The sequence below is a fragment of the Dermacentor andersoni genome, chromosome 2 (assembly GCF_023375885.2).
Source record: "Dermacentor andersoni chromosome 2, qqDerAnde1_hic_scaffold, whole genome shotgun sequence".
NCBI lineage: Eukaryota > Metazoa > Arthropoda > Arachnida > Ixodida > Ixodidae > Dermacentor > Dermacentor andersoni.
The window spans coordinates 38,188,616-38,216,112 of NC_092815.1; the positions used below are offsets into that span (position 1 = coordinate 38,188,616).

The 27,497-nt window shown below is 47.3% G+C and overlaps 1 protein-coding gene across 1 annotated transcript in view; it reads right to left on the reverse strand.

The window, feature by feature from the left end:
* LOC126542457 (uncharacterized) overlaps positions 1-27,497 on the reverse strand; it is a 174,101-nt gene that overhangs the window by 45,113 nt on the left and 101,491 nt on the right. The window contains exon 4 of the mRNA XM_072286120.1: positions 22,092-22,228. Coding sequence (XP_072142221.1) covers positions 22,092-22,228 — 137 coding nt within the window. The remainder of the gene's footprint in view (positions 1-22,091; positions 22,229-27,497) is intronic.

Sequence of the window (27,497 nt, forward strand, 5' to 3'; positions counted from 1 at the left end):
CGTAGCCGCCTCATGACCCCATCCCCGGTGGCACTTCATTTTCTTCATGTTATCTGTCTCCGGCTGACAGGTCCAGCGTCCATCATAATTTCTTCTCCCCAACTTACGGCTCGTCCGCTCTCCACACGCTCCCGAAGCCTACGCGGGAAACCGCGCGAAATTAAGACGGAAAAGAAAAAATAGGGTGGAGAAAAATCATTCAGACGTAAGGCAAGTCTCCGGCGTGAGTCTTCTTACACACGAAAGAGCAGCGAATCAAGCGTAAGAAAGAGGTCTTTGCGGAGAAGGCTCCCGTTTCCTCGTAAAAGGCTGACCATCATCAATCAACCCATACTGTGCTCGCGTTGCGTGGGCTTCCTGCGGTATACGGTTTGCGATGGCGACCCGAAGGTTTCTCGAGGTTTTTTTCTTTCTATATTTATATTCTCGCTCGCAGTTTTGAGCGCGAAGTCTTAGAAGATGGCACAAATGGCGAAAACTTCATTTTTAAGCAATCGAGAAGTAACAAAGTGCGGATTCACTTCTGTTCAATTCTACAGGACTGTCCACAATCCCATAAATTGAAGAAAAGAAAGTAAAGCTTCTACTTCTCTACGTTTGGAGCTACGAAGCGAGAACCGCATTTAAGCTTGTGCGCGTGTAGTAATTTCAATGGTTGCCCTCCGCACTCCACAAATTAGCCTCATTATATGCGGCTCATTTGCAAAGTGTTGAACTTTATAATGCACTTCGTGAGTTTTACGACTGGTCCTGAACCGACGAAAGCCTGCACGCGTCTGCATCTGTCAATGAAATTGCAGAAGGAGGGCTTCTCCACCTAAAGCCTCTTATCACAGAGAAGCCAAATGGTCCAAAAGCATTTTTTTTTTATGTCGAGGCAGTTGCTGTTTTGAAGAAAACAAGTTCCCCTGTCGATGCGTTTGCTTCAGCGACATTTCTTGTTCGACCACTGTTCATCACCTTCAAGCTCCACTTTCGTTAAATCTTCGGTTTTGTTCGGGTTTTCTTTTTCTTAATATGCTGTTTGTTCATTGGTACACGTACTATGCGCCATGTGCGCATACGTGTGTCGCAGTGACCATTCACGCTACCCACGTACTGAAATCGCAGAAGTGGTGGCAGCCATAAAGTGCTTGCTCATAGTCACTGTCGTCGAACACAAACTCCGACACAGAATTGGAGAGACTTCGTGTGATTAGACGCCCAGCAGAATGTCAGTACAAAGTCAATTTATCACCTCGGAAAAATCGTGCTGCACACTCATGAAAATTCAATGTTGCATGTATAAACCGGAGACTGAGCGTTGTAAGTGGTTCGTAAATTGGCCATATTTCCCATTCCGAGAAGTGCGAAGAAAGCTGGGCAGTCAACCGTGGTTCTATAAATTATGGCATTGTTTTATTGCACTAGGCCTATTGAGAAAGAACGTGCATTTACACTGATGTAAATCTCCACCAGCTTCACACGTGCCGTTCTCATCCAGGCCGTACTTGTAGAAATAAAGCTCAAGCTGCCCATGTGACGACGTCTACGACAACAGCAGAAATTGCCTCTCAGCCATGTTTCTGCTAATTGCGTCCTACAAGCACAACCTAAAAAATGGGTCGTGTTTTGTGACTCCAAGCCAGCACTTGAGAGAGAGAGAGAGAGCCATCAAAGAAAGGAAAGGCAGGGAGGTTAACCAGAGCCAAAATCTCATTTGCTACCTTATACTGGGGCGTTAGGGAGGATAACGTAAAAATACAAGAATAATATACAGAGAAACAGAGCACATACACAGGCCTACAGAGTTTGAATTTTGCCTTACATCGGATGGCCCATGCGCAGCCGGTAAATGAGATTAGAGAGAATTGCCAGGAAACTCTCCACAAAGAACACGACGTCATATTTCAGTGACTGCCAGGTCACACCGGTATCACTTCGCCGACCCGGCTGCCCGAATCGCTCATGAAGGAAACAGAACGATTCCGATCCTCCTTTATCAAAGAGAGACACTGCAAGGAAGCTTTCTTTTATTTCCTTCTTCCTAGCACACGGTAGCAAACCATACGTGTGTCTCTCGCTCTCTCTCTCTATCTCTCACTATTTTTGCACATGCATGCAGGCATGCACGGACAACATTCTCGTCTTAAGAACGTCTGCACGGACAACGTCTCCACCTTAATTAGGTTGTCTCCTGTAAGAGCACCCCGTCGTACCCTTTAGTATTAGCACTAACCTTTTCAGGCTCAATAGGCAACCCATAACACGAGACAAAGGCGTGGCTATACGAATAACATCGCGTACGGCTGCCACCATGCAAGGGTGACTGCGCTTTGAGAATGCGAATTTACAGCCACTGATCTTCTCATTATATCTTAATTACCTTCATATAATCATTTCATGTACGCCTCAACCTCACCATTTTGAAGTCCGCGGTATGCTCTCATTGGGACTAAGGCCGCAGCTTCACTCGGGAGGCACGTAAATATGTAATTGGCATGGTTTATATTACACGGCATGTGAAGAAGCAAACCAGCGAAGACCCGGCTGGTCGGTAGACCGGTGGTGGTGGCGGTGGTGGTCGGTAGACTCGCCGCAAGGCATATGCGCAGAAAAATTTGCAAAATACGTCAAACAAATGCGTGCACCCATTCTTGATGCAGGTACTGCCTTCTGTATGCAGCCTTCTTTATCCGCCCGGCCTTTCTATTCTCGTCATCGCATAAGAAACTGTGCAAACTCCCTCAAGGCACACGTGATGGACACGGCACGCCAAAGAACGGATCGAGACGTGCTGGTTCATTCCATTTCACGAAGAAGAAAAAAAACGTGATAAAGAAAGCAACTCACAGCAGAGATCAGAGAGTACGACAGAGAAACTGTATCACACAAACGTAAGGCACTCGCTCCTTCAGATCTGCGCCTGTATAACCCTGCAAGCATACGCCTCGGAAGAAAGAATGCAATAAAAAACTAAGGCTGGCAAGAAGGAAAGAAAATCACTTGCCCAGCCTTCAGGCTTTCAAGTGGAAAGAGCAGGAGTGTGCTTTTCGTGCTCAAGGACTCTTCTCGAAGCTTCGGGGAAAAAAAGAATACGGGGAACAGAAGACTGTGGAAGATGGTTATCTCCTCTCACTCTCTATCAGCTCTCCAAAAGTATAAGGAAATGGCAAGACGAAGGGAGAGCGATAAAGTAAATGTCGTTGGTCCCATGTACACCGCACCGTTGTGCCCAGGCCGAACGAGCGCGATGCGTACCCAAAGGCCAAAAAGATTTGCTCTTGCGCCAAGAGCGCGCGTCATCATTTTCCTTTCAATCTGAGCCCTGCGCCTCGCGAGGGATCGAACTCTTTTTTTTTTTTTAAGAGAACGCGCGTGCCCGCTCTTCTACTCTCCAGTAAAGCATGCTGTGTCCTTCCTGCCTTTGTGTCAGTCGCGCCGATCCCACGCTCCCTCGAATAGCCGGCAAGATTCCAAACAGATTCCTCCAGAGCGACCAATTTTGGGGAATGGTCAAGTCACTCGACTTGCTGAAACAGAAGGCAAGCACAACGCAAATCGGCTGCTGGAAAGAGAGGAAGAAAAGCGCTGCATTTTGTGTTTGCGAAAACGTCGTCGAAGAAAAACGGTAAACAATTTCAATCGGTTTTCTCTTTCCTTCTGCCTTTCTTTTTTGAGATAAGGAGGCCGCAAACAACAATAAAGAGCAGCGGAAGAAATATGGAGATCTCACAGCGTATGCCGATAGGACTACCTTTCTTTTCCTTTTCTTCTTCTTTTTTTATTTTATTTATGAATTTGTCGGTTTCAGTTTTTTTCTGCGAGGCAGAAAAAACGAGCCCTCTGCAGAAATAATCCCAGCCGCAGCTTCACTGGCATCCGGAGAGTCTTGTTTGTCATCCGGCTCCGACATCGGTCTGCTGTCGCTCATTCTCTGCGGCGACCCCGATGTGTTTGCGCATATACTATAACCTAATTCTCCGAGACATTGTCCTTCAAGTGCATCAAATACAGTCTGTGAGTGTAACGAAATCTTTCTTTCCTTTTTTCTTTTATTCATAACAATAACTGCTAAAGGTACTTAAATGAGGTTTTGTGGACGTATGTCATCAACGTCATCATTATTTATACGATGATCATATTTATTTGGCAGGAGCTTAGCTGCCAGAAAATTAAAGGAACGCATTGTTTCTCGCTCACCAAAAGTTCGATCTAGGGTCCAGCGACATGTAGGCCATTGCGTCATCGTCTTCGTTCCTTGTTGCTGCTGTGTTGTGGCCAACTACTGTTGTGTTTCATTTATTTTTCAGTAAATCTATCCTGCGGTCGAAGTTTGAATCGTTTTATGTTACGCCGAAACATTGAAAGCGTGTCCTATTTGCTATTCTTGCTATCCACTGCCATGATGGAAGAAGAAAGGCACCAGCGGTCAGCATTAAGTTGGTAACAGTTGACTTCAATCAGCCTAGGAAACTCGCTGACGTTGTCTAACGTCGTGGCATGTATATTGCGAGCAATTACAAGTCATGACCGGCATCCTACCAATACCCTCGAAATGAAAGGTGCACAATCCATGTATTCCACTATACCAAAATATAGAACAGAAAACTGGGATGATAACGAAGAAGTTTGCGAGAGACAGTGATATACATTTATCTGCAGGATACTTACTTCCTTTCACCTTCACTTATTCAATAAAAAAAAAATTGATAACAGTTCCTTCGCCACCCGATCGGCACCCAATCCCCCAGAGTAGGTTGCGCCATTTCACTAGGGAACAATAACAAGAACATTTATTATGGTACGATTTAAGCTGAGAGGTCAGCTTGAATCAAAGTTCTGACCTGCTACTCGGCATTGGGAAAGGGAGACGTGAGTAAGAAATAGAGAGGGCGAGAGGTCTTGATGATGAAGGGGAAGATGGTAGTGAGTGAACTTCAACAGCAAAGATTCTTCAGTCTCAGATCTTGACCACTTTCGGGCAAGAATTTAATGAGAGCCTTTGCATTATCGCGCCGACAAGGATTCGGCCGGGGCCCCAATAGAACCTTTTCAGACAAACGTTCATAGGTAAACTTGAACAAATGCTGTACCAATGTTTGTCATTGCACAGCATATCATGGGCAAATGCGCAAGACGTGTTCTGTTGTCTCGGGCACCTAACACTCCTCGCAGTCCGAACGGCCAATAAGGTGTAGGTATCGCCTAGTGAACGCCACAATTAGTCGTAATATTTGAAGCAACCTCGCATTACTTCTTTTGATCGTGGGCAGTAATTTAATTTGTATGTTTGAGCCAAGTCCATGAAGGCATTGATGACGGTGGGCCAGCAGCGTCCAGTATGTTCTAGCCATTTCGTACTCTCACTCGATAGTGCTCAATAGTGTAAACACTAGAGCATAATTGCCTGGTTGAGTAAACGGGATGGACACGTGCGTGGAATTATTGTGGGCTATCTTCGCCTATTCATCGGCTAGCTCATTTCCATATAAGCCACATTGCCCAGGAATCCGTTGAAAGGCTATACGATGGCCAGTTCACAGGGCGAAATTAATTATAATACATCTTGAATAAGGAGATAATAAGGTCTTCGTTTAAGGGCAGAATGAATCATTTGGAGGGCTGGTTTCCTGTCACAAATGTAGACCAGAGCTGAGGCGGTTGATTAGGCATAAAACCGACTGCTTCACGGATGGCTAGAATCTCTGCGGTTGTTGATGTAGTTTGGTGGTTGAGTAGGAAGCGCGTAGAGATAAAGAAATTCGGTATTACCAATGCCGCTGTTCGAGTAGTTGTAAACATTAAGCTGTCAGTGTAACATGCGTAGAAGCGGCATATTCTGTACACTGTAAAAATATTTACACCCTTAAGGGTGTTTTCTTGTCGCACTGATAACATTCTTATCGTTAGGGCCTTGCAAAAATTTATAGACACCGACAGCGGAACTCTAACTAGACGTGCGAAGACAAAAGACGTAGTTGAACGCTATGTAATCATTCTGACAGCCTTCGGCGCACAGAAGTATCCGACAAGAGAATTTCAAACTCTCCTGTCGGATATATCTGTACGCCCAAGGCTGTCAGAATGACTACACAGTGTTTAACTACGTCTTTTGTCATCGCGCGTCTAGTTAGAGCTCCGTTGTCGTCCTCCATAAACTTTTGTAAGGCCCTAACGGTAAGGGTGTTACCAGTGTGACAAGAAAACACCTCTAAGGGTGTAAACATTGCTACAGTGTAGAAACTAGAGACAGGCTGAAGGCCAATGAAACGCATTGAAACTGATAGCTGTAACGCAAGGACACAGGAAGACGACGCCGTGGATCAGGCAGCCAACGAGGGTGGCTGATGTTCTCGTTGAGATTAATAGGAGTGCCGTTGGGCGTGTGATTTCAGTGGTCTACTACTGTTATTACGTACTGTTAGACAACCACTGGCACCAAGGGAAGCGAAACGCAGTCGAAAACGGCAGAGGGCTAATAGAGCTATGAAACTGGGAAATATGTAGGTATGAGATGTAGTCAGCTAACGCAAGACGTTGGTAGTTGGAGATCGCTTGGAGAGGATTTCGTCCCGCAGTGGACAGAAAACTGGCTGACAATGAGGAATAACATGTTTTAACTGGTCAAAATTTTCTCTTTCTTTTTGTGCGCCAAGTCCCCACCCCCACCCCCACCCCGCTAGACACACACGCCCCCGAACACGCGCGCGCAACCACGCGCGTTGTTAACGGCGCATCCTCCCCGTCTCGTCTATGATAGTTATTATCTGTTTCGTGCAGGGCAACAAATCGCCGTTCTCAGTATCATGAGCCTCAAATCGATCTGAAACTTTGAAGAGAGAGACACTTGATGCTCTCGCCCTTTAGTTTGATATGTCGAACTCGCCACCTCTAAACTTTCGTATCGAGCCGCAGCAGCTGCCGATAACTGTGCCGTGTTAGTTCTCCTTGTTCTGCTCTACTTTATTTTCTCGGGCCGTTTCCTTCAACCCTTGCTACGGCTCGATTCACAGACTTTAATTGCTCTTCTTGTGTTTCATTTTTTTGCTGAAGAACTGCAGCCCTCCTGCTTCCGGTAAAACAAATACAAACCAATTCTAAAAAGGAGAGGAAATACAAGAGAAAGCTGCTCTCGCTGCATTCAGTATGCGTTCGAACAAAGTAAGGCGGGTGCGTGATAACTACGCGTCAGCGAGAGCTTCGACTACAGGGTGCAATCCTCAGTGCGCAAGTCAAACTGCGCGATCGCTTCCCAGGAGGTGCCAGTGTAATCACACCCTAAAGCCTGCTTTCCATTATCACGTCAACCTAACAGCTCATTTAGAATGCGCGTTTTGAGCGGAAACCTCGAAGTTGCTCCTATCGCAGCATGTTCCCTGTTTTACAGCCTAACACCTTTCATTCGAGAAATAGAAAGGTGTCTGGGAAGTAGCGGGAGATGTGGTTCCAGGCCAGCAATGGTAGTCTGGCGGGGGAGAATTCGAAAAGGAAAGGGTTGTGCCCGGCTGTCGAGTAGAATCGAAACTCCACTGGTCTCCAACACGGACTGCACGGTGAGCGAAATAGAAGAGGGGGGGGGGGAATAGGGAGGGGGAAAAGGGGAAAGTGGGTAGGGGGGGGGGGGGGGGCACGGGGCACCTTTTGTTCACTCCGTCGGGTCGATCCCACGGCGCGGAACTCGTTTTCACCTTTTTCTGTTGCTCGCCCTCTGCTGCTGCCGCCAGTGGGCGACATAATTTCACTTTAGCCTTGCTTTCCTCTTGCTTTCCCACGAACACCGAGGCACGCGCGCACGCATGGACGCGCACAGACCCGCGCCGGCGAGAGCGAGTGCGGAACGCCGTCAGTTGCGGCCTGGGATGAAATAACGAAGCGGAGAAGAGCGTTGCCGGCTGCCACCGTCGTGTTGCATCGATCCGGCAAAAGGGTGCGAGCGTGCAAAGACAGAGAAAGAGGGGGGAGGAGGTGCAGAGGTGGTGCTCTTTTGCTGTACACGCACGCACATAGACAGACAAACAGGCAGGACACGCTCGAGCTCACATTCGCATCGCGCGATGGGGGCACCTCCGCCCCGAAAACACACATCGGGCGTCCTTATGTCGTGCGCGCGCGGGCCGAGCGCTGGGCTTCGCCACCTCGCTCATGGGTTATGCATGGCCAGCCGACCCGCCCGCCGCACGCACACACGCACGTACACATACATACACACCTCCCTGCCGTCCACGGTCCACACGGGCAACACGAGCGCTCCGCGGGGTTGTATTAGCCGCCGTGCTGCACAACTCGGCCGCTTCGCGCTCGTCGCGGTCGTATAGACGCTCCCGCAGTCCACTCAGAAAATGCGCGAAATACCCTCCCACCGCGCTCCTCCTTCCACACCTTCCTCTCAGTTGCCTGCCGCCCGCGTGTTTCTCTTCCTCTCCCGCATAGGTCTTCGGGTCACGTCGAGCGGTAAGAGGAAAAGGACGCGCCTGATGGGGAGGCTTCCGCGATTCGGCCATTTCGCTAGCACAATGTACTGTATACACTGGGCCCAAACACGCACGCAAAGACATACGGACCACGCGCCGGGAAAGCCGAGGGCCATGCGGGCAGCGCCCGCACGGCACCAACTCGCTCCACCATCGCCTTTGCCGATGCGATGCGACGCTCGGAATAACGCAACAGCACGCAGCTGCGCTGAGGGGACTGGAACGGCTTGGAGAGTCTCGTGGAGTTGGCCGCTCGTAAGAGTGCGCGTGCCTTGGGACCATTAGGAAACGATTCCAGACTCCCCCGTACGGCTACAGCGCCGAAAGAAGGCCTTCGTTGCTTTTTCGTGCGATTGTCTGCACGGTTATACAGCTTCGGCGATGCCATCGCGGAACTGATTCGCGAGGCCACGCGGGTAAAGTGTGTGCGGTAGCAGCGCAGTCATCGGGGAGTGAGGAAAGCTTTTCCCCTTATCAAGATCAAAGTGTTCCCCAAGCAATCTGCTGTGCGCATTCCTTGTGAAAGCGTAGATTCGACGCGCAAGAGCTTTGCGTCGTCAATCTCTCCAGGACATTATACCGCGATACTTTTGGTCGTCTCCGAATCTAACCGTTTCCCATGACGGTGCACGGCTTCCGATAGGGCAGCTTGGTCACGCAGTTATTTATTTATTTATTTATTTATTTATTTATTTATTTATTTTATTCGACATTTTAGTACCTATCGTTTGCGCTTGTTATCGTATACTGATGGATTAATGTTCACTTAACGGTCGTCTCTGCTCGTTTAATTTGAATGGCGGGAGAGTCATGAGAAAAGTTGCTTTTGGAAAACACGTGACTGGCCTACAATACCGCGCGTGTGCTGCGCCATGGGCTTGAATATGCGCAGTTCGCGCTGATCTCGTGAAGTTACGCAACTTCTTGCCGTTTTTAGCCCGTGGTTGACGACTGCACTATCCGATTTTAGCGTAGTCTGACCCGCATGACGTGTCCTTGCAAGCCAATCTGTGCGTCAGCGACTGTTGGTAGGAGCTTACGTGGCATGCTGAGCAAGTTCATTTTTTTCAGCGCTGGCCTGCGTCACGGTTTTATCGCCTTCAACTCCTTTCAAATAAGCACAATTTGCGCGCGCGCGCGCGCGAGCGAGCGCTGAAACTTTAATTTCCTAGTCGGCCGTCTATATACTCTGCGTATTCGGAATCACTTCAATCCGTCCTTCTGTTGAAGCAGGGTGAAGCTGCAACTCGACGACTTTCTTCTTATAGGCTGATAACTCCGCGCGGCCTTCTTGCGGTGGGAGTTATGTACCTTCGTCACCGGAACGTTTTACTTTCGTCGAGATGAACTTTGCTCTAAACACCTGTGACACCCGCCACAGCTGACAGATCGCGGTGCGCTGCCGCTTGGTGCACCCGGTTGTCGCACGTGACAGTGACCGAGGCTTCGCTGCACGAGCGGCTCTCAGCGCGGCATGCTTACATGCCCCTCCATTTGTCAGACCGAGGTAAACGTATGACGTAAGAATATTCGTTTTCGTTTTTTTTTTATTTTTTCAACGATTCTATTCTATGGCAATATCAGAAATAGCGTATACAGGCGTGGCGTCTCGCGAGTCAATGACGAAGGGCAAGCGTAACATAAAATTAAAATAATCATTAGATTTATGGGAACTTAGTTCACCCTCCGATCCTGGGCCCGCAATTCACAAAGAAGAAAAAGCTCATACGCTAGGATTGTTCGCGATAGAAAATTCCAGCCAATCCCGATCCTGAACATATCATCAGCGAAGGTGCCCGAACAATGGCGAGCAATAATTACGAGAAACAAAAAATGCTTTCTAAATTCGGTCCCTGTTTTTTTGTTATCATCCGTGCGGCTGAGCGGCAAAAGCCGGCGTATAGCGTGGGCGGGGCTTCGTACGAGCCAATGACGAAGCGCAAGAAGAAAAGAAAAATAATTGTTAAAAAGTACCGGCCCGTATTCACAAGAAACTTTTAGGCTATTTTACTTAGTAAGAAAATATTTGAGCCAATCGTGGTAATGGACATATCATTAAGGAGTTTTGCGCACCTAAATTAAGTAACGTAAGTGGGCGGGCGTACAAAAGAAAGCAAGCAGGGCGTAGGGCTTTAGGCGTACGCCAAGAAGCTTGGGTGCGCTCTTTCTTGAAAAAAGTCCCTGAGGGAAGGCGGTGGGCAAATGACAAAGACCCGTTTTAAACGAAAGGCTTTGTCAATTCAGCCCATGGTTCCTCGGTGTACCTGTCCTCGCAAACGTTGGTTCGCTATTCAACGCCGAATTCAGTAATACGAGGTGCGTCGAACGCTTATCCTGTCAGGCCACGAAGTCATGTCAGCTCCGAAGTCAGGTCTGAATAACAAACAGCGTGGTGCGTTCGCGCGAAATTTTTGACGCCAACCTGCGTGCTGTCACGTCGCGTCGTGCTACGGCCGTCTCACAGTAATCGGGCATTGGAGTGCTAAATACATATATTGTCACATGGAGTGAGCGTGCTTCACCGTTAGTGTAAAGCGCAGGCTGTCACACGGAAAGGTTTATTCACACTCGGTGCAGAACGCACTCGCCTACGAATGCGGCCGTCAAACTCACTCGGCTAAGCGCGTATAGCCTAGATGGCAGTGCTTCAAATGTACGAACCCACTTGACAGTCTAAGTGGGTAGATAAATGTGCATTGGTGGCATTTAGCCGGAAGCCAATGACTTCGTACGCCATATCCGTCGATGGACAAATTATCTCTTATGTAAGGACGCACAGGTTTCCAGGGGCAATCATCCACCGTGACCTTTTTTGGAGTCCCCATGTGGCCTACCTAAAGAAGCGCTTAATAGCCATCTCTCACCTTTCCAAGTTTCTGGGAGGAAAAGCCTGGGGTGCTTCAGTACACGCAATGATGCAACTGTACCGGACGCCGTTTCTCGGGTATCTGAGATACAGCCTGGCAGTGCTAACTAGTACCTGCAGAACTAACACCTGTGCACTCGAAAGTGCTCAGGCCCAGGCGCTTACGATTTGCCTAGGGCTGCCACGACGTACATCAACATCCGAAACCCTTGCAATTGCGCATGACTGCCCAGCCAAGATTCACATTGTTATGGAAGCGCTCAGAGCACACGTCAGGCACCTTTCTCGCGCCCCTCTCCACTATCTCGCCTGGCTGCCAGATGGCCGCCCTCGTACCTCTTTTTGTCAGACGATAGTGCCTTATCGTGTATACCTGCTATCAGATTACACAGCTGCAGCGAGAGTTTTGCTTCCCCCTTGGTCCTTGGCTCAGACACAAGTTCGACTGACAGTACCCGAGATTCAAACGAAGGCACAACTCTCATCATCAGCTCTCAAACAACATTCTTTGCTCTTGCTCTACGAACAATTCAACGATCATACCTATATATGCACTGATGGTTCACCTACCGTGGACGAATCTGCAGGATTAGTAATTTTTCCTGTGAAAATCACCACCTTAAAGTTCAAGACATCGCACCAGACTATGTCCACAGCCGCGGAGCTTGCTGCTCTTCGTAGCGCATTACGCATAATTCGACAGGAATTCGAGAGGAACAGGACTCTAAAGCAGCTCTACATTGTATGGTTTCCGCCTTGCGCCGCGGACCCTACGAACAACTAGTGCTACAAATCCGAGAGCTCCTTCATTGCCTCGTCGAGCAAGGACACGACGTCACATTTGAGTGGCTCCCTAGCCACTGTGGCATAATGGGCTATGAACAGGCCGATGATGCTGCTCGATCTGCTCATGAAGACGGCGTGCAAGAGCCAATCGCGCTGTCAAAAACAGATCATCATCATCATCATCATCATCATCATCATCATCAGCCTGGTTACGCCCACTGCCGGGCAAAGGCCTCTCCCATACTTCTCCAACTACCCCGGTCATGTACTAATTGTGGCCATGTTGACCCTCCAAACTTCCTAATCTCATCTGCCCACCTAACTTTCTGTCGCCCCCTGCTACGCTTCCCTTCCCTCGGAATCCAGTCCGTAACCCTTAATGACCATCGGTTATCTTCCCTCCTCATTATATGTCCTGCCCATGCCCATTTCTTTTTCTTGATTTCAACTAAGATGTCATTAACGCGCGTTTGTTCCCTCACCCAATCTGCTCTTTTCTTATCCCTTAACGTTACACCTATCATTCTTCTTTCTATAGCTCGTTGTGTCGTCCTCAATTTAAGTAGAACCCTTTTCGTAAGCCTCCAGGTTTTGCCCCGTAGGTGAGTACTGGTAAGACACAGCTGTTATACAGTTTTCTCTTGAGGGATAATGGCAACCTGCTGTTCATGATCTGCGAATGCCTGCCAAACGCACCCCAGCCCATTCTTATTCTTCTGATTATTTCACTCTCATGAACCGGATCGGCAGTCACTACCTGTCCTAAGTAGATGTATTCCCTTACCACTTCCAGTGCCTCGCCACCTATCGTAAACTGCTGTTCCCTTCCGAGACTGTTAAACATTACTTTAGTTTTCTGGAGATTAATTTTTAGTCCCACCCTTCTGCTCTGCCTCTCCAGGTCAGTGAGCATGCATTGCAGTTGGTCCCCTGAGTTACTAAGCAAGGCAATATCATCAGCGAAGCGCAAGTTACTAAGGTATTCTCCATTAACTTTTATCCCCAATTCTTCTCAATCCAGGTCTCTGAATACCTCCTGTAAACACGCTGTGAATAGCATTGGAGAGATCGTATCTCCCTGCCTGACGCCTTTCTTTATTGGGATTTTATTGCTTTTTTTATGGAGGACTACAGTGGCTGTGGAGCCGCTATAGATATCTTTTAGTATCTTTACATACGGCTCGTCTACACCCTGATTCCGCAATGCCTCCATGACTGCTGAGGTTTCGACTGAATCAAACGCTTTCTCGTAATCAATTAAAGCTGTATATAATGGTTGGTTATATTCCGCACATTTCTCTATCACCTGATTGATAGTGTGAATATGATCTATTGTTGAGTAGCCTTTACGGAATCCTGCCTGGTCTTTTGGTTGACGGAAGTCTAAGGTGTTCCTGATTCTATTTGCAATTACCTTAGTAAATACTTTGTAGGCAACGGACAGTAAGCTGATCTGTCTATAATTTTTCAAGTCTTTGGCGTCCCCTTTCTTATGGATTAGGATTATGTTAGCGTTCTTCCAAGATTCCGGTACGCTCGAGGGCATGAGGCATTGTGTATACAGGGTGGCCAATTTCTCTAGAACAATGTGCCCACCATCCTTCAACAAATCTGCTGTTACCTGATCCTCCCCAGCTGACTTCCCCCTTTTCATTGCTCCCAAGGCGTTCTTTACTTATTCCGGTATTACTTGCGGGATTTCAAATTCCTCTAGGTGATTCTCTATTCCATTATTGTCGTGGGTGCCACTGGTACTGTATAAATCTCTATAGAACTCCTCAGCCACTTGAACTATCTCATCCATATTAGTAATGATATTGCCGGCTTTGTCTCTTAACGCACACATCTGATTCTTGCCTATTCCTAGTTTCTTCTTAACTGCTTTTAGGCTTCCTCCGTTCCCGAGAGCATGTTCAATTCTATCCATATCATACTTCCTTATGTCAGCTGTCTTACGCTTGTTGATTAACTTCGAAAGTTCTGCCAGTTCTATTCTAGCTGTAGGGTTAGAGGCTTTCATACATTGGCGTTTCTTGATCAGATCTTTCGTCTCCTGCGATAGCTTACTGGTATCCTGTCTAACGGAGTTACCGCCGACTTCTATTGCACACTCCTTAATGATGCCCACAAGATTGTCGTTCATTGCTTCAACACTAAGGTCCTCTTCCTGAGTTAAAGCCGAATACCTGTTCTGTAGATTGATCTGGAATTCCTCTATTTTCCCTCTTACCGCTAACTCATTGATCGGCTTCTTATGTACCAGTTTCTTCCGTTCCCTCCTCAGGTCTAGGCTAATTCGAGTTCTTACCATCCTGTGGTCACTGCAGCGCACCTTACCGAGCACGTCCACATCTTGTATGATGCCAGGGTTAGCGCAGAGTATGAGGTCTATTTCATTTCCAGTCTCGCCGTTCGGGCTCCTCCACGTCCACTTTCGGCTATCCCGCTTGCGGAAGAAGGTATTCATTATCCGCATATTATTCTGTTCCGCAAACTCTACTAATAACTCTCCCCTGCTATATTCCTAGTGCCTATGCCATATCCCCCACTGCTTTGTCTCCAGCCTGCTTCTTGCCTACCTTGGCATTGAAATCGCCCATCAGTATAGTGTATTTTGTTTTCACTCTACCCATCGCCGATTCCACGTCTTCATAGAAGCTTTCGACTTCCTGGTCATCATGACTGGATGCAGGAGCGTACCCCTGTACAACCTTCAGTTTATACCTCTTATTGAGTTTCACAACAAGACATGCCACCCTCTCATTAATGCTATAGAATTCCTGTATGCTACCAGCTATATTCTTATTAATCAGGAATCCGACTCCTAGTTCTCGTCTCTCCGCTAAGCCCCGGTAGCACAGGACGTGCCCGCTTTTTAGCACTGTATATGCTTCTTTTGGCCTCCTAACTTCACTGAGCCCTATTATATCCCCTTTACTGCCCTCTAATTCTTCCAATAGCACTGCTAGACTCGCCTCACTAGATAACGTTCTAGCGTTTAACGTTGCCAGGTTCATACTCCAATGGCGGCCTGTCCGGAGCCAGGGATTCTTAGCACCCTCTGCTGTGTCGCAGGTCTGACCGCCGCCGTGGTCAGTTGCTTCGCAGCTGCTGGGGACTGAGGGCCGCGGTTTGATTGTTGTGTTCATATAGGAGGTTGTGGCCAAGTACTGCACCAAGGTGGCCAATCCTGCTCTGGTGAGGGAGTGCGTTACCGGTTCTGGTCACTGGGATCAGGCCACACTCCAGGCCTGTTTATGCAATTTTATCAACACGCGGATTTTTTTAATCCGGTGGAAAATTGCGCGGCACCGGGATTCGAACCACGGACCTCTTGCACGCGAGGTGGGTGTTCTACGTCTACGCCACCGCTGCATCAAAAACAGATGCAGAAGCACAACTTCGAGTGCTTGCATATGATGCCTTACAATCGTTGTCGAACACACCTACTTTCCAGCACACGTGTCTACATCGACTGGACCCCTGTCTGCAGCTTAAGCCTCCACCTGCGCTATCCCGACCTGAGACAACGGTACTTTACCGATTGTGGCTTGGCGTCGCACTTATGAAGTAATTTCCTTTCCAAATCGGATGGGAGGATAGTGCTGGGTGTGACCAGTGTGGCGACGAGGAAATTATCGAACAAGTTCTTTGTCATTCTCCCCAATACAGCGCACACGGGCAGTCACTCGCGACCGCGCTGGCGCGTCTTGACGACCGGCCGTTATCGAAGCGGACAATCCTGCAAGGCCGACCTATACAGTCGTCACACCACAAGACAGTGAAGGCACTCTTGAAATTTTTGCGTTCGAGTGGCCCATTGGAGAGGCTGTAATTCTCATGGACGTTCACGCCCTTCCCTACATTTTCTTCCGTTAGTTTGTTCTTTCTCTCCGCCCTGTTTTTTCCGTCTTTCATTTCCCCTTCCCCCAGTGCAGGGTAGCAAACCAGAATCTCATCCGGTTAACCTCACTGCCTTTCTCATCCCGCTTATCTATTTTGCAGAGAACGTTGAAACAAGAATTACTTATCGCACCTTATTACACAAGATTCCTTGTAGAAAATGAGAACTCTACTGCCGAAGCTTGCTTAGCCCATTTTCCATTTGTAATAATAACATCTATACCTGAAAACTGTAGAGCTTATATAGCATCTTTTTTATTTCGGTGTTTCAAAGGCCGATTCCTGTGCACCCTACGCTCATTGTGCTCCATCGCTTCATCTATAATGTACTTAACGCTTAGAACAACATTTAAACGCTTCTTTCGTTAGATCGAACGCCAGCAAACGTTCACGTTCCTTGAAATGGTGTCTATACCTCTAGTGTAATTTAATATAATGCTGCGTATCATTCAGCCCTATAAATACTGCGCTTGTGTTATGATCACAAAAATAGGTGTATATGAGTCACGTAATAAGAAAGAGATAGAAACATACGAGTTAACCTGCCAAAAACTTCCGTCGAAATCAGAGAAGTCGTCGACTGCACCAAACGAAGAAAAATTAAGCGGCAGCTCTTACCAGTTATGAAGGCCGCCTATAATTTCTTCCAGGGTAGATGGAGGAAAATTCATTATAAGAGAAAAGCTCAGAGGTCGGACTTCCAAGAGAGGTGTGCAAATCTGCGAGCCGGTCATGTTCAGTTGATCCAGACGCAGCTGCAAGACGCTGTTTGTGGGAACAATATTGTATTACCTGTGATGCAGTATGCCGTAATTATTTTTTTACTTCTATACTAGCACTAAGACTCATAAAATAGATAGAAAAAGGCGGTGTGATTCATTTTCTATTGTTATGGTAGATCATCCATCAGTTCCTACATAAGGAAAAAGAGATTTACATCAGTTAGCCACCAAAATCATATGTGTCGACTAATGTTCTTCTATCAACTAACCCATGATTATTACAATATTGACACTTCGAAAATGCTCATTTACGGAACTGGTTACGCTACAAGAAAACAACATTCATGAACTATATCACCCTTAACCCAAATAAAACTCTTTTAAGTTTGTATGGTAGACAGAAGAGTCAGCTTTAAGAACTTACTGAAGCAGCAGCCATCATCGTATCAGGAGATAGGGCACGATACAAAACCCGAGAAGAGAAGCCAGCATCAAATCTCAATTCACAACACTGACGACAGTATGTAAACAGGAGTATTGACAAACACATTCAAAGCATTAGTAAGCGTATCCTGAATGCCGGACTTTTATTTTTGGTATTGTAAAACTAGAAACATATATAAACCTCCGCCTCAGCGACTTCGTTTCCCAGCGATCTCTTTGACAAACATAGCTGTGTTTTCCGTACCGACTTTATGGATCGCGATACTGTCACCTCAAAGGTGGCACAGGCAAGACATTAAGGCAAACAATTGCGCACATCCGTGTTTCCGGACTCTTTGGAAAATTTAATCTTCGGGTATTAAGTGCAACACCATTATTCTTTTTTTTTTTTAGCGAGTGTGCGAGCCTAGCTGAAACACCACTTTCTTTCGACATGGCGTATTTCCATTAAAAATGCGTCATTTACTTTGAATATAAGAAAAGGCATTCAGCACTAATTAAACACATTAGCTTGGGAAATAATAGTGAAAGCCCTTGCATGTATCGATTGCTCGCATCATGAGAAATGGAAAGCAAGATATGTAAGTGAGTTTCTCTCTTTAGCACAGAGAATAGCCGGACCGAGCGCGCCGTCATAATTCGTTGGAAGGCAGAAAAAACCTGAGGCGTTTTGAAAATGTGCAGGAAAAACGGGTATACCACTGCTTCCGTGCTTTCTTCTTTGGCTCTTCTTTTCTTTATCGACGCCTCCCCCCCCCCCAAAAAGAAAGAAAAGAAGCTGTAGTGCCGTTTTCTCATATGCTGCAGTAAAGGCCGGAAGTGCTTTTGCCCGCCCCCGGAAGCGTTTTTCTTATAGACCCGCGGGTAAGAGAGGGCAGGAAGTGCGGTGTCGTTCCGCGCTTATTTGGGGGCGGCTTTAAGGCCAGAAACGGTCGTCTCGTATACAAGGCACACCTCTTACCGTTTTACCGCGGAGTTGGTTTCTTGAAATGACCGGGGCTATACAGGTTGGTGGTATAACTTGAGCTTTACGTGCGCCCAGATGTAGGTACACGTGTTCCGACAATTCACGTAATCCACAAGCAACTCGTCTTCCACCTCCCTTTTATTTTATTTTCTCTTTCTTGTCGAATCTTTTTACGACGCTACGGGGAGAGCAACGATTACACATTCCCGATACCGAATTTTAGGGGGCACCTCCAATGCAGGGATTCGATCGGAGCATCATGCGCCCAGTTGGAAGAACGTGCACGCGCCACCGAAAGTCAGGCAGTTGAATTTGGAAGCTACGAGACTTGGCGAGCGCAAGCGAGAAGGCTTATGTTGGAATCGTGAACGGAACTCGCCTTCTCGTCGTTGAAAGCCGCTGGCTGAGCGATACTGGTTGAGTTGTAGCACGCTCAAGAAATTTAGGTTGTTAGTTTGGCTCTATAGAATGCGTTCTCAGCCTTTGTGTTCTCAATCTCTCTCTCCCTCCCTCCCTCCCGCCCTTCCTCTCCCTCTCTCTCTCTCTCTCTCTCTCTCGCTTGGGCTGATACGACCAGTTACTTTGTCTAATGTCGTATGGCATGGAAAGAGAAAGACGGAGGAGCGTGAGTTTTTGTCGGATCGATATACAAAATCCAGCAAATGAGCTTCTCCGCGGAGCGTGATGCGTTAAATACGAGGGCATCTCGGCCTCCTGAAGAAAGTAGGTTTTTCGAATTTCACTTGATAAAGATTTCTTGGCAGTACGGTACGCCATGTAGTTTCCGTCTGTAAGAGTATCCTAAATAAGTTGGTCGGTAAACGAGAGCGTAGTAATGAGGAAAACGTATACATCGAAAGAAGGACAATGGAAGGATTCCTTTTGTACTGCCTTAATTTTTTTTTTTTACCATGCAGTGCAACTTATTTGTATCACTAGCCAACTAGAGTAAGTTTTCACTATCGATAGTAGAAACTCTGACACGTATACGGAAATAGAATCAGTGGTTTCTTATGCCAGGGGTGTTGTTTTAAAGCTGAGAGTTGTTCATTCGAAGTATAATCCATACTGATGACAAACTCAATAGGTCGCGTGAACCATCGCGCGTCTCGGCAAGGCTCCGCCTAATTATGCTCTATGAATGAGTTTTCTTGGAAGAGTATTCAGCATCCCTTGAGCGTTGGGAGCTCAGTCATTAGAACCCCGGAATGCTAGCAAGGGCCTTTGTGGGATAGCCTCCCGCAGGTCTCATCTACGGTTAAGAAGCCAACAGTATGTAGTTTCTCATTGCCGGAATCTCTTTCTGCCACCACTTGACTTGATGAGCATCTTCAAGCCCCTGATGAGCATCTTCAAGACGACTGAAGGCCATCTCTTTGAGCACTTTATCTCCGTCTCGAAGACTCGTACAACATCGCTAACCTCTTAGAACGAGCCTCGGCCGATAACCCTCCAGCAGTGAACATTAGAATGCTGCCACAATGGCTGTAATGCTGAGCTATTCTCACTTTGCCCACGAGGCGCCCATGTTCTGGTATTCTATCGATATCTGGTTAATGTATTGTCTTGTTCAACCAATATAAATTGCCCCGCGGTTAAAAAAAAATTGTGCACACTACCTACGAGACGCAGTCTACAAATAATTTTTTTTTAAATTAAAAGAGCCAAACTAAGGCCATCTGGATGACCGTGAACTAAACTCCTCAACATTTACGGCGCCGTAAACACAGTATTTGTGCCCTGTCAATCAGTCTTCATTATGCAATGCCTCTTTTGTACAAGTAGTAGAAACTACTACTTGCCTCACCCGCCGCGGTTGCTTTGTCGCTCTGGTGTTGGGCTGCTAAGCACGAGGTCGCGGGATCGAATTCCGGCCACGGCGGCCGCATTTCGATGGGGGCGAAATGCGAGAACACCCGTGTGCTTAGATTTAGGTGAACGTTAAAGAACACCAGGTGCTTCACATTTCCTATGCCCCCTCACTATGGCGTGCCTCATAACTGGATCGTGGTTTTCGCACGTAAAAGCCCATAATTTTTTTTTACTACTTGCCTCCTCTCGTTAGTTCCCATTCGATCTCATTTTACTGTAAAAGAGAAAGCCCCCCCCCCCCCCCCCTCAAAAAATACAGTGATTTAGGTAATCACTGCAGTCGTTGTGACTCCGGCTCGCTTTTAAGTTGTGTGGCAGGGGAGTTCAGTGAAGAGCAAAGGAGTTATAGAATCCTTTAAGATAAAGTGTAGCTGGACGGGCACCAGGGCATCATCCGTCATTCCCCTTAAAAGAAAAAGAGTGTGCTTATTCAAATTCTTAACTTGGATTGTGTGTGTTGAAAAATGGACTGTGTTTCACATGGTACTTGCGAGATTGCTTCTGTGCTGGTACATGCACTTGCGTGGTAATAAGCTTGCGAGTTTATATGATCAGTAAACTTCAGTTGTTAGCTCAACATGGGTTCTCTATCTCCTGCCAGTGCGTCTTTTGCAAATTTTTGCTCTAATTCATAATACGCCAGCCAGTCTTGTTACAGTTTAAGGAATTGAAAACAAGCTCAAACGCGTCGGGATAAATGCGAGAAGACGAGACTACTCACTGCCTAAGTTGTTTGGTTCCGTAAAGAGTGTTTAACCGTCATTTTTCTCGTTCGTGCATCGCAACCATAAGTGAATTACCTTATCTACAACGGTCGCCGAAAACAGAAGGAGAAAATGACATTTCAACACCACTTTGAAATCTCGCGGTGCGCATTTCCTTCACAGTTTCGCTAAACATCCTCGAAGCCATGCATCTGAGAAAAGATCTTAGCACTCTGGTCGAGCTTAAAGGGTCCCTGAAACGGTTTGGACACATTTTGTAAGCATTTAGGGTACAGCTACAGTAAAACGTACGCACCATAATTTAAGTGAAGTGATTTATGTTAAGAGAGCTACAGATGATTACAAGTTACCCTCCTGCCTAGCCATGCTTTTCTTCCTCAACTCATTCGTCGAGCGACCGGGACTAAGCTCCGCCATCGCTAGGTCCGCGCCATGACTTGACGTCGCGTCGTCTACTTTCTGTGTCTTGGAGCCCAGCGCACGAAGCCTCTCCGACCTCTCCGTTAATCGCCCGATTCCCAGCGAGAGCCCCAGTGAGAGCTAACCATGCAGCCTGCGTTGCCAACGTTCTGTCGCAGCACCCAATCACTGCACGGTCACGGTATTGTGGTAGTAATCCTCCGATGTGAAGTGGCGGACGCAAACATGTAGATGCTGGCGCCGATCGTATACTGACAGCCCGATGCACCGCAGCCACTCCGCTCGGCTGTTGCCTTCCAGAGGGACATGATGTCGCAGCTTCACATGTCGCCAATCGCTGGATTCGCAGTCCGCAACGCAACAAGGACAATTCGTGGTCCTCGCGACAAGAAACCTCGAGAGTAACACTGGCCGCGCAGTTCGCGTCAACAGGGAACACTTTGTAGCACAGGCAGACGGCACTTGCTGTGTGCAGGCAGTGCTCTAGTATAGTTATAAATTGTCGTTGTGTATTCTCTTTCTCTTACTTTGTTTAGCGATAGAATTAACCAATATTCCAATTACTGAAAGCAACAATTGTTCACCATAAAGTTGAAAAAATTACCGATGACGCAACGTGGGTAGCCAATTGGATAGCTCGCCCGACTGACCTGACGCGTGCCCGCTGCGTAGCAGCGTGTGGGACAGCTGAGAATGTCAGGGGAGCGGCTCCACTGCGATGGGTAGTGATGCACATTTTGAAACCCTTATACTAAATTACACGCTTTACGCGGAGCGCTTGAATGCGTCGGCTAACGATCCGAAGGAGCTACCCTAACGACTCACTATAGGTTAGCACAAGATCGTAAAAACTGCCCTCAGGCTCCCTTGAATAACGTAGGTAAGTAAGCGCATATACCCGTGTCTCACTGGCATACAATGTCAATTGCTCACCGGAGAAGTCTCGCATGTCCATCTTGTGGGCGACGAGAAGCGCCCGGCACTTGGTCAGCTCTCGCAGGAGCATCTGTGTGCAGCACACCAGGTTCACCAGCTGCTGCGAGTCCACCGGGATGCCGTCCGACACGGCGCTGCGACGCGGGAAGAAGAGATGTTCCTTCAGTCAATCAACCTTACTCGGCATACGCGACGCTCTGAGAACGAAACAAGTCCCGGCGATTCCTCAAGCCAGAACAGCCACGTATCGCCATTGCTAGCGCAGAAAGAAGTTTGTTCCCATGGTTTCATTTGCGAGAGCATACGATTGTGTTCGTATTCAACACCGTCTTGTAGGCTCCCATGTGTTTTCGTATGCTCCAACGGTGTAAGTCCACTCTCGCTGGGTGAAAATATATGTTCGTACGCTTTATATGGGAATGTTAAAATGCGTTGAAATGGTTTTAAATGTGGAGCCAGCAGTTATTCCCACTGAAAGCAGCTTCTAACACACCATTGCTTTTGAAGTTGTACTTTTGCGTCCTTGCAAAACTGCAAAACCGTAACAAACAAAATAAAAGGGAGGGGGGGCGAGGAAATTAAAAGCGCTGGGTAACTCGAATTTACAGTCGAATTCTTCCACGTCTTTAGGTACATTGCAACAGGCAGCGCGCAAGAAAAAAGAAACATACAGCAGCCTCATGTGCGCAGAGCTAATCGATGCCTGCAAGAACGTATCGACAAACCCAAAGAGGAACGACCCCACCGGCGGATGATGACGTTCTTAGGCACGTTAGTACAATAACAGGCTCAATAATTACTGCTCTGCTGTCGGGTAGTATCTCTCTGGTGAAGTCTGCCCCTTTCTGGGGTCACCGCCTGAGAGCGCTAGATTAGGTCCGATTAGGTTGAGCCAGCCGAACTGAAGTGTTACAACACGCTCCCTTCTACTTCGTTAACCCGAGAGGGTAACTGGCAGCATACGTACTCGTTTGTAAAGGAAGGCAAGAAGATCCAGCCAGCCTCATAGCACGAAGTCAGAGCTCGGGATTCAGTGGTGCGTCATACCAACGACGCGATGCCCCAGCAAGCCCTAGGTCAATCTTATGCTACGAGTTGGATTACCGGCGCCGTACCGTGGCTATACAGTTTCACCACAGCGCGCAAAGCAGGATAAAGAACAAAGCCTGCGTCTCAGGAGAGGGGGGAGGGGGGGGGGAGGAGTTACCGAAGGTTAGAAGATTGAAGCGGAGTTGATTAGCGCCTAACGAACCGTACGTCTACTCCACTCGCTTCGTGTCTCAAGATATGGAGCATCGAGCCTAATCTATTATTACTGCTCATTGACGACGCCAGCCGGCTCTGTAGTGAGAGAGAGGGAGATGAAAACAAAGCGCTGGAATGGGGATCGCATCAGCGGCCGACACAAAATTGAAACGTACAACGTATGCAGTGGGCCATTTCCTAGCGGCGAACCGGTAACTGCGGGCGATAAGCTCATGAATATATATTGGAAACGAGTGCGCCTCTCCGGCGCTCTTCTGTTTTAGCTTGCACCCGCTTTGGTCGTCGGCGGGATGGAAAGTATCGTCCGCAGTGTTTCGAAAAGCGGTGGTCCGACTTATTTCGTCCGCGACTTCGGGAAAGCTCTAAGCCGCGCGTTGCACAGCGCAGGAAAGCACGGGATTGAGAGACCCATTTCGGCGCATCGTATTTGTCATTTGAAAGTTTCCAGCAACGGAGATGTAGATAAGTTTGATTTTTTACCTATTTATTTTATTTACAGACGCAGAAGCGCAGCTCGAAGCGCCCCGTCTTCATTCCCGGTTCATTACAAGTCAAAGACAAATATAGCACGTGCCATGCGCTCTCGTGAGTAGCACTTAGTTTTCCTTTTCCGTAGGCGCGTGTTCTACTACAGATGTTAAAACTGTGGCAATCTGACGGCGCCCTAGAGAGGATGACGCCACCATAGTGGCACGTAAATTTCCTGCACCTAAGCAAGCTCTGGCAGCGGAACAGATTGAATTGCGTAAACATCGTCGTGTTGATACAAATTGTTCGCAATGCGGTCCTACAATACTATGACAATACCAGAGGTAAAAACATGCCAGTGATTGTTACCGGTGTCTTTAGCATCAATATTTCGAACCGATTAAAACAAATGTTGTCCCGCCTTCATGAAGGAGACAATGGGACAAGGCGTCGTAAGTTTGGACATAATACCAACAGCACATACGTAGAGTGTCATTCATCATGTGGCCAAAAGGGAGCTTCATATATTTGAATATCTAAGGCCACATCACCGATTTCAATCTTCTTGGGCCGTTACTCTAACCCTTCTTAATGCGACACCCAGCATGGCACCATCGACCAATATGATCTCAACATAGGCGTCCTAAGCATGTCAATATGTTCGTAACTTCCGTTTCAAAACTGTGCTGTCATTTAGAGAAACGTGTATCGACCATATCAACCCTTGCCGTTCTCATATATCTTACGCAGATCCCAGATTACTTGGTATCTACGTAATAAGCTGTTAATAAACATTTATTCGGATCTCTTGTGCAGGCAGACGTTTCTCATTAGCATAGACTGCCGCATTTCGTCGGATCTGTGAACTGTCTTCCTTTTTTTCGTTGCCTGAACTAGATTGAGAAATTCCGACACTTCATCAGGATTACTCGAAAGAGCAAGCATTGCCAACACGCCAAATGACAATGCGCATTAAGCGCATTATCGAAGTTTCCGCTGAACTCTTTCATCGATTGTTGCAGGGCTCCAGTGTCACTCGCTGGCTATAGACAGACTAGTGCTCAAAGCAACTCCGCCTAATATGAATGTTTAAACTACTGCCCATTTCGAAATAACTTTTCCCGGGTATGATACGAAACACAGCGGCGTTCTGCGCTGATTGTTTTTCGTTATTTTGTTTTTCGGAGGCCCTGAGGAAGGCTTTTCATAAAAATAATACGTGGAACGCCAACGCACAATACGCTGTACGATTTCGGGGACACTAAATCGCAGTTGGCGTTAGCCTCAGGACTTCTACTTTTGAGCTCTGGCCAAATTAGTTTTCCACCCTTGCTGAAGAGAAGTCTCAAGTCGCCAGTGCCAAGACGACGGAGACCTCGTAACCGCGAAACTCTTAAAAGACGCAATAAAAGTTTTCACTCACTCACTCACTCACTCACTCACTCACTCCAGCACATGTCCTAAGGCAACTATTTCTAAACGTAATTAGTGGAAATCTCTTACCTAGCGTATTGTATTGGCGAGCGAAAGTGTTTAATTCGCGAATCGATCATGCTGATTTGACGTGTAACTAATGTATGGTTTGCTGTTTACCATACGGTTGTCCGATATAAAAAAGAAACGCGATCCTTTCATAAAACTTTAAGATAGCATTTGTCCTTCATTTGTAAGTGTATACTAGTCCATTGATAACCTTGACCGTTATTCTCGTCGCCGTAAGTGCGGTGTGCAGGTATAAGTGGTCGTTCGATTAAAGAGCACCACTCAGACCTGCTTCACAGGCGTCACAACGATTCGGACCAATGCTGACCAAGGTATCGTCGTGTTTCTCGACATGCAGCGCAACCGTGCCAGTGGCGTGGCGTCTCAGGTGTTCTGGTGCGGAACGTAACACCATGACGTCGGCTCCTGCGTGTAAGATTAGATTAGATTAGATTAGATATAACGTAAAACTATTCCAATATGTTTTTTATTGCAATCTCCTGATGTCGAATTTTCGTAACCACCGACGCAAGCATCGGGCGGTGATCCGCAGGGTTGTCTGAAGAGACCAATCAAACGCTCTCCTCATTCACTTTTGTTTGCTTTAAAAACGAATAACATTGCCTACACTGAGCTGCTGTCTTATCTAATTGGATGATAAGAGGCGAGGAGAACGCTCAAGTGGAGAGGGATTCGATGCGGCCGAGCCACTGCACTGAAAATCGATAACCGGATGAAGAGGGTGGTGCCGGCGTCTGCGATTGGTCCGTTTTTTCCTTACTTACCATGCGGTGGCTGGTCGAAAATCGCGGCGGCATGCAACGGAAGCTTAAGAATGCATCTAAAAAGAATCCTCAGCAAAGAAAAGTTGGCTGAGCGAGGTTGCAAACGTGCCAAATGTGCTCGAAAACGTTACACAGACACGCAAAAAAAGATTTACTGTATGCAAATAAATCCATGCCCTCCGGCAGGTGCGACTAGCCAGTGCCTGAGCGATCGGCGGTAACCATCTTCTATTCCTCTCGCCCACATTACGTGGGACTGCCAGAACAGGCCACCCAAAATTAATACACCAAAAATAGCTGGCAAACTTTCCGGAAGGGAGCAGTGGGAGACTTGGCTCGCCAGCGAGGATCGGGAGATGCAACTAGCGCTCCTCGACCAAGCACGGCGGACCGCTCAAGCCAGTGGGGCCCTGGACTAGGAGCTCCACCCACTCGCTTTCTGCATTATTTTTTCTTTTAAATAAATGTTTCGATATATATATTTCGGAACGGGACAGCTTGCGGCTATTCAGAGAAAATTTCAGTCATGTTCGGCATAATAATGCATCTTGAACGCGTACACGTCACATTGACGCGGTGAGTTTTCGCGGTTTTGTGACGTCGCGTGAGCGGCAGGTGAAGTGGCTGCAGCCCAAAAGCTTTTGACCAATAGCCGAAGGCCATTGGCGAAAAGGCATCGAATCAGAAATAACTATTTTTCTTTTGTTCAGTCCAATCATGCATAATCAGAGTGTGCACGTTATATAAGATGGGGAGCTACGCGCTTTGCGTGTCGTCGTGTGACTGGCAGGTGAAGTGGGGGTGGCCCAAAAAATTTTTGACCAATCGCGGAGGGCTGATTGCAGAATTGGAATAGAAAAGTTTGGAATAGCTTTACGTTATAGTGCCCCAGGTGGACAAGTTGGAAACAGGTGCTTCTTGCTGCTTCATTTACCTTCCATTTGGAAGGAGCCATGAATGAAGAATTTTACTAGAAATAATGCTAAGAGATATAGAAAAAATAAAAACAATATACTGCTATAAAAATTCTGGGAATTGTCTATTAATGCGCTAGCATTCCTTGGCTTGGCTGCTACTTTGGTTTTGCTTCCCATTTTCTTGCTTCCCCCAAAAAAGTTTTTCCCTAAATGTAAAAATGATTCGGTGATACTTTCCTCAATACCTACCAATGCAGTGTTCTATCAAATTCAAAAGGATAGAAAGTTCGGCGAGTTGGTACGGTAACATGATCTTGGATTGTAGCGCGAAGTGAACACGGACAGCACGGAACACAGCGCTCGTCCTGTCTGCTCCTTTCTGTGTCCGTGTTCACTTCGCGCTACAATCCAAGATCTATCAAATTCCGCATGCAAAATATCTTTACTTTGACTGCATCAGTACAAAAAATACTGTCCAAAATGCA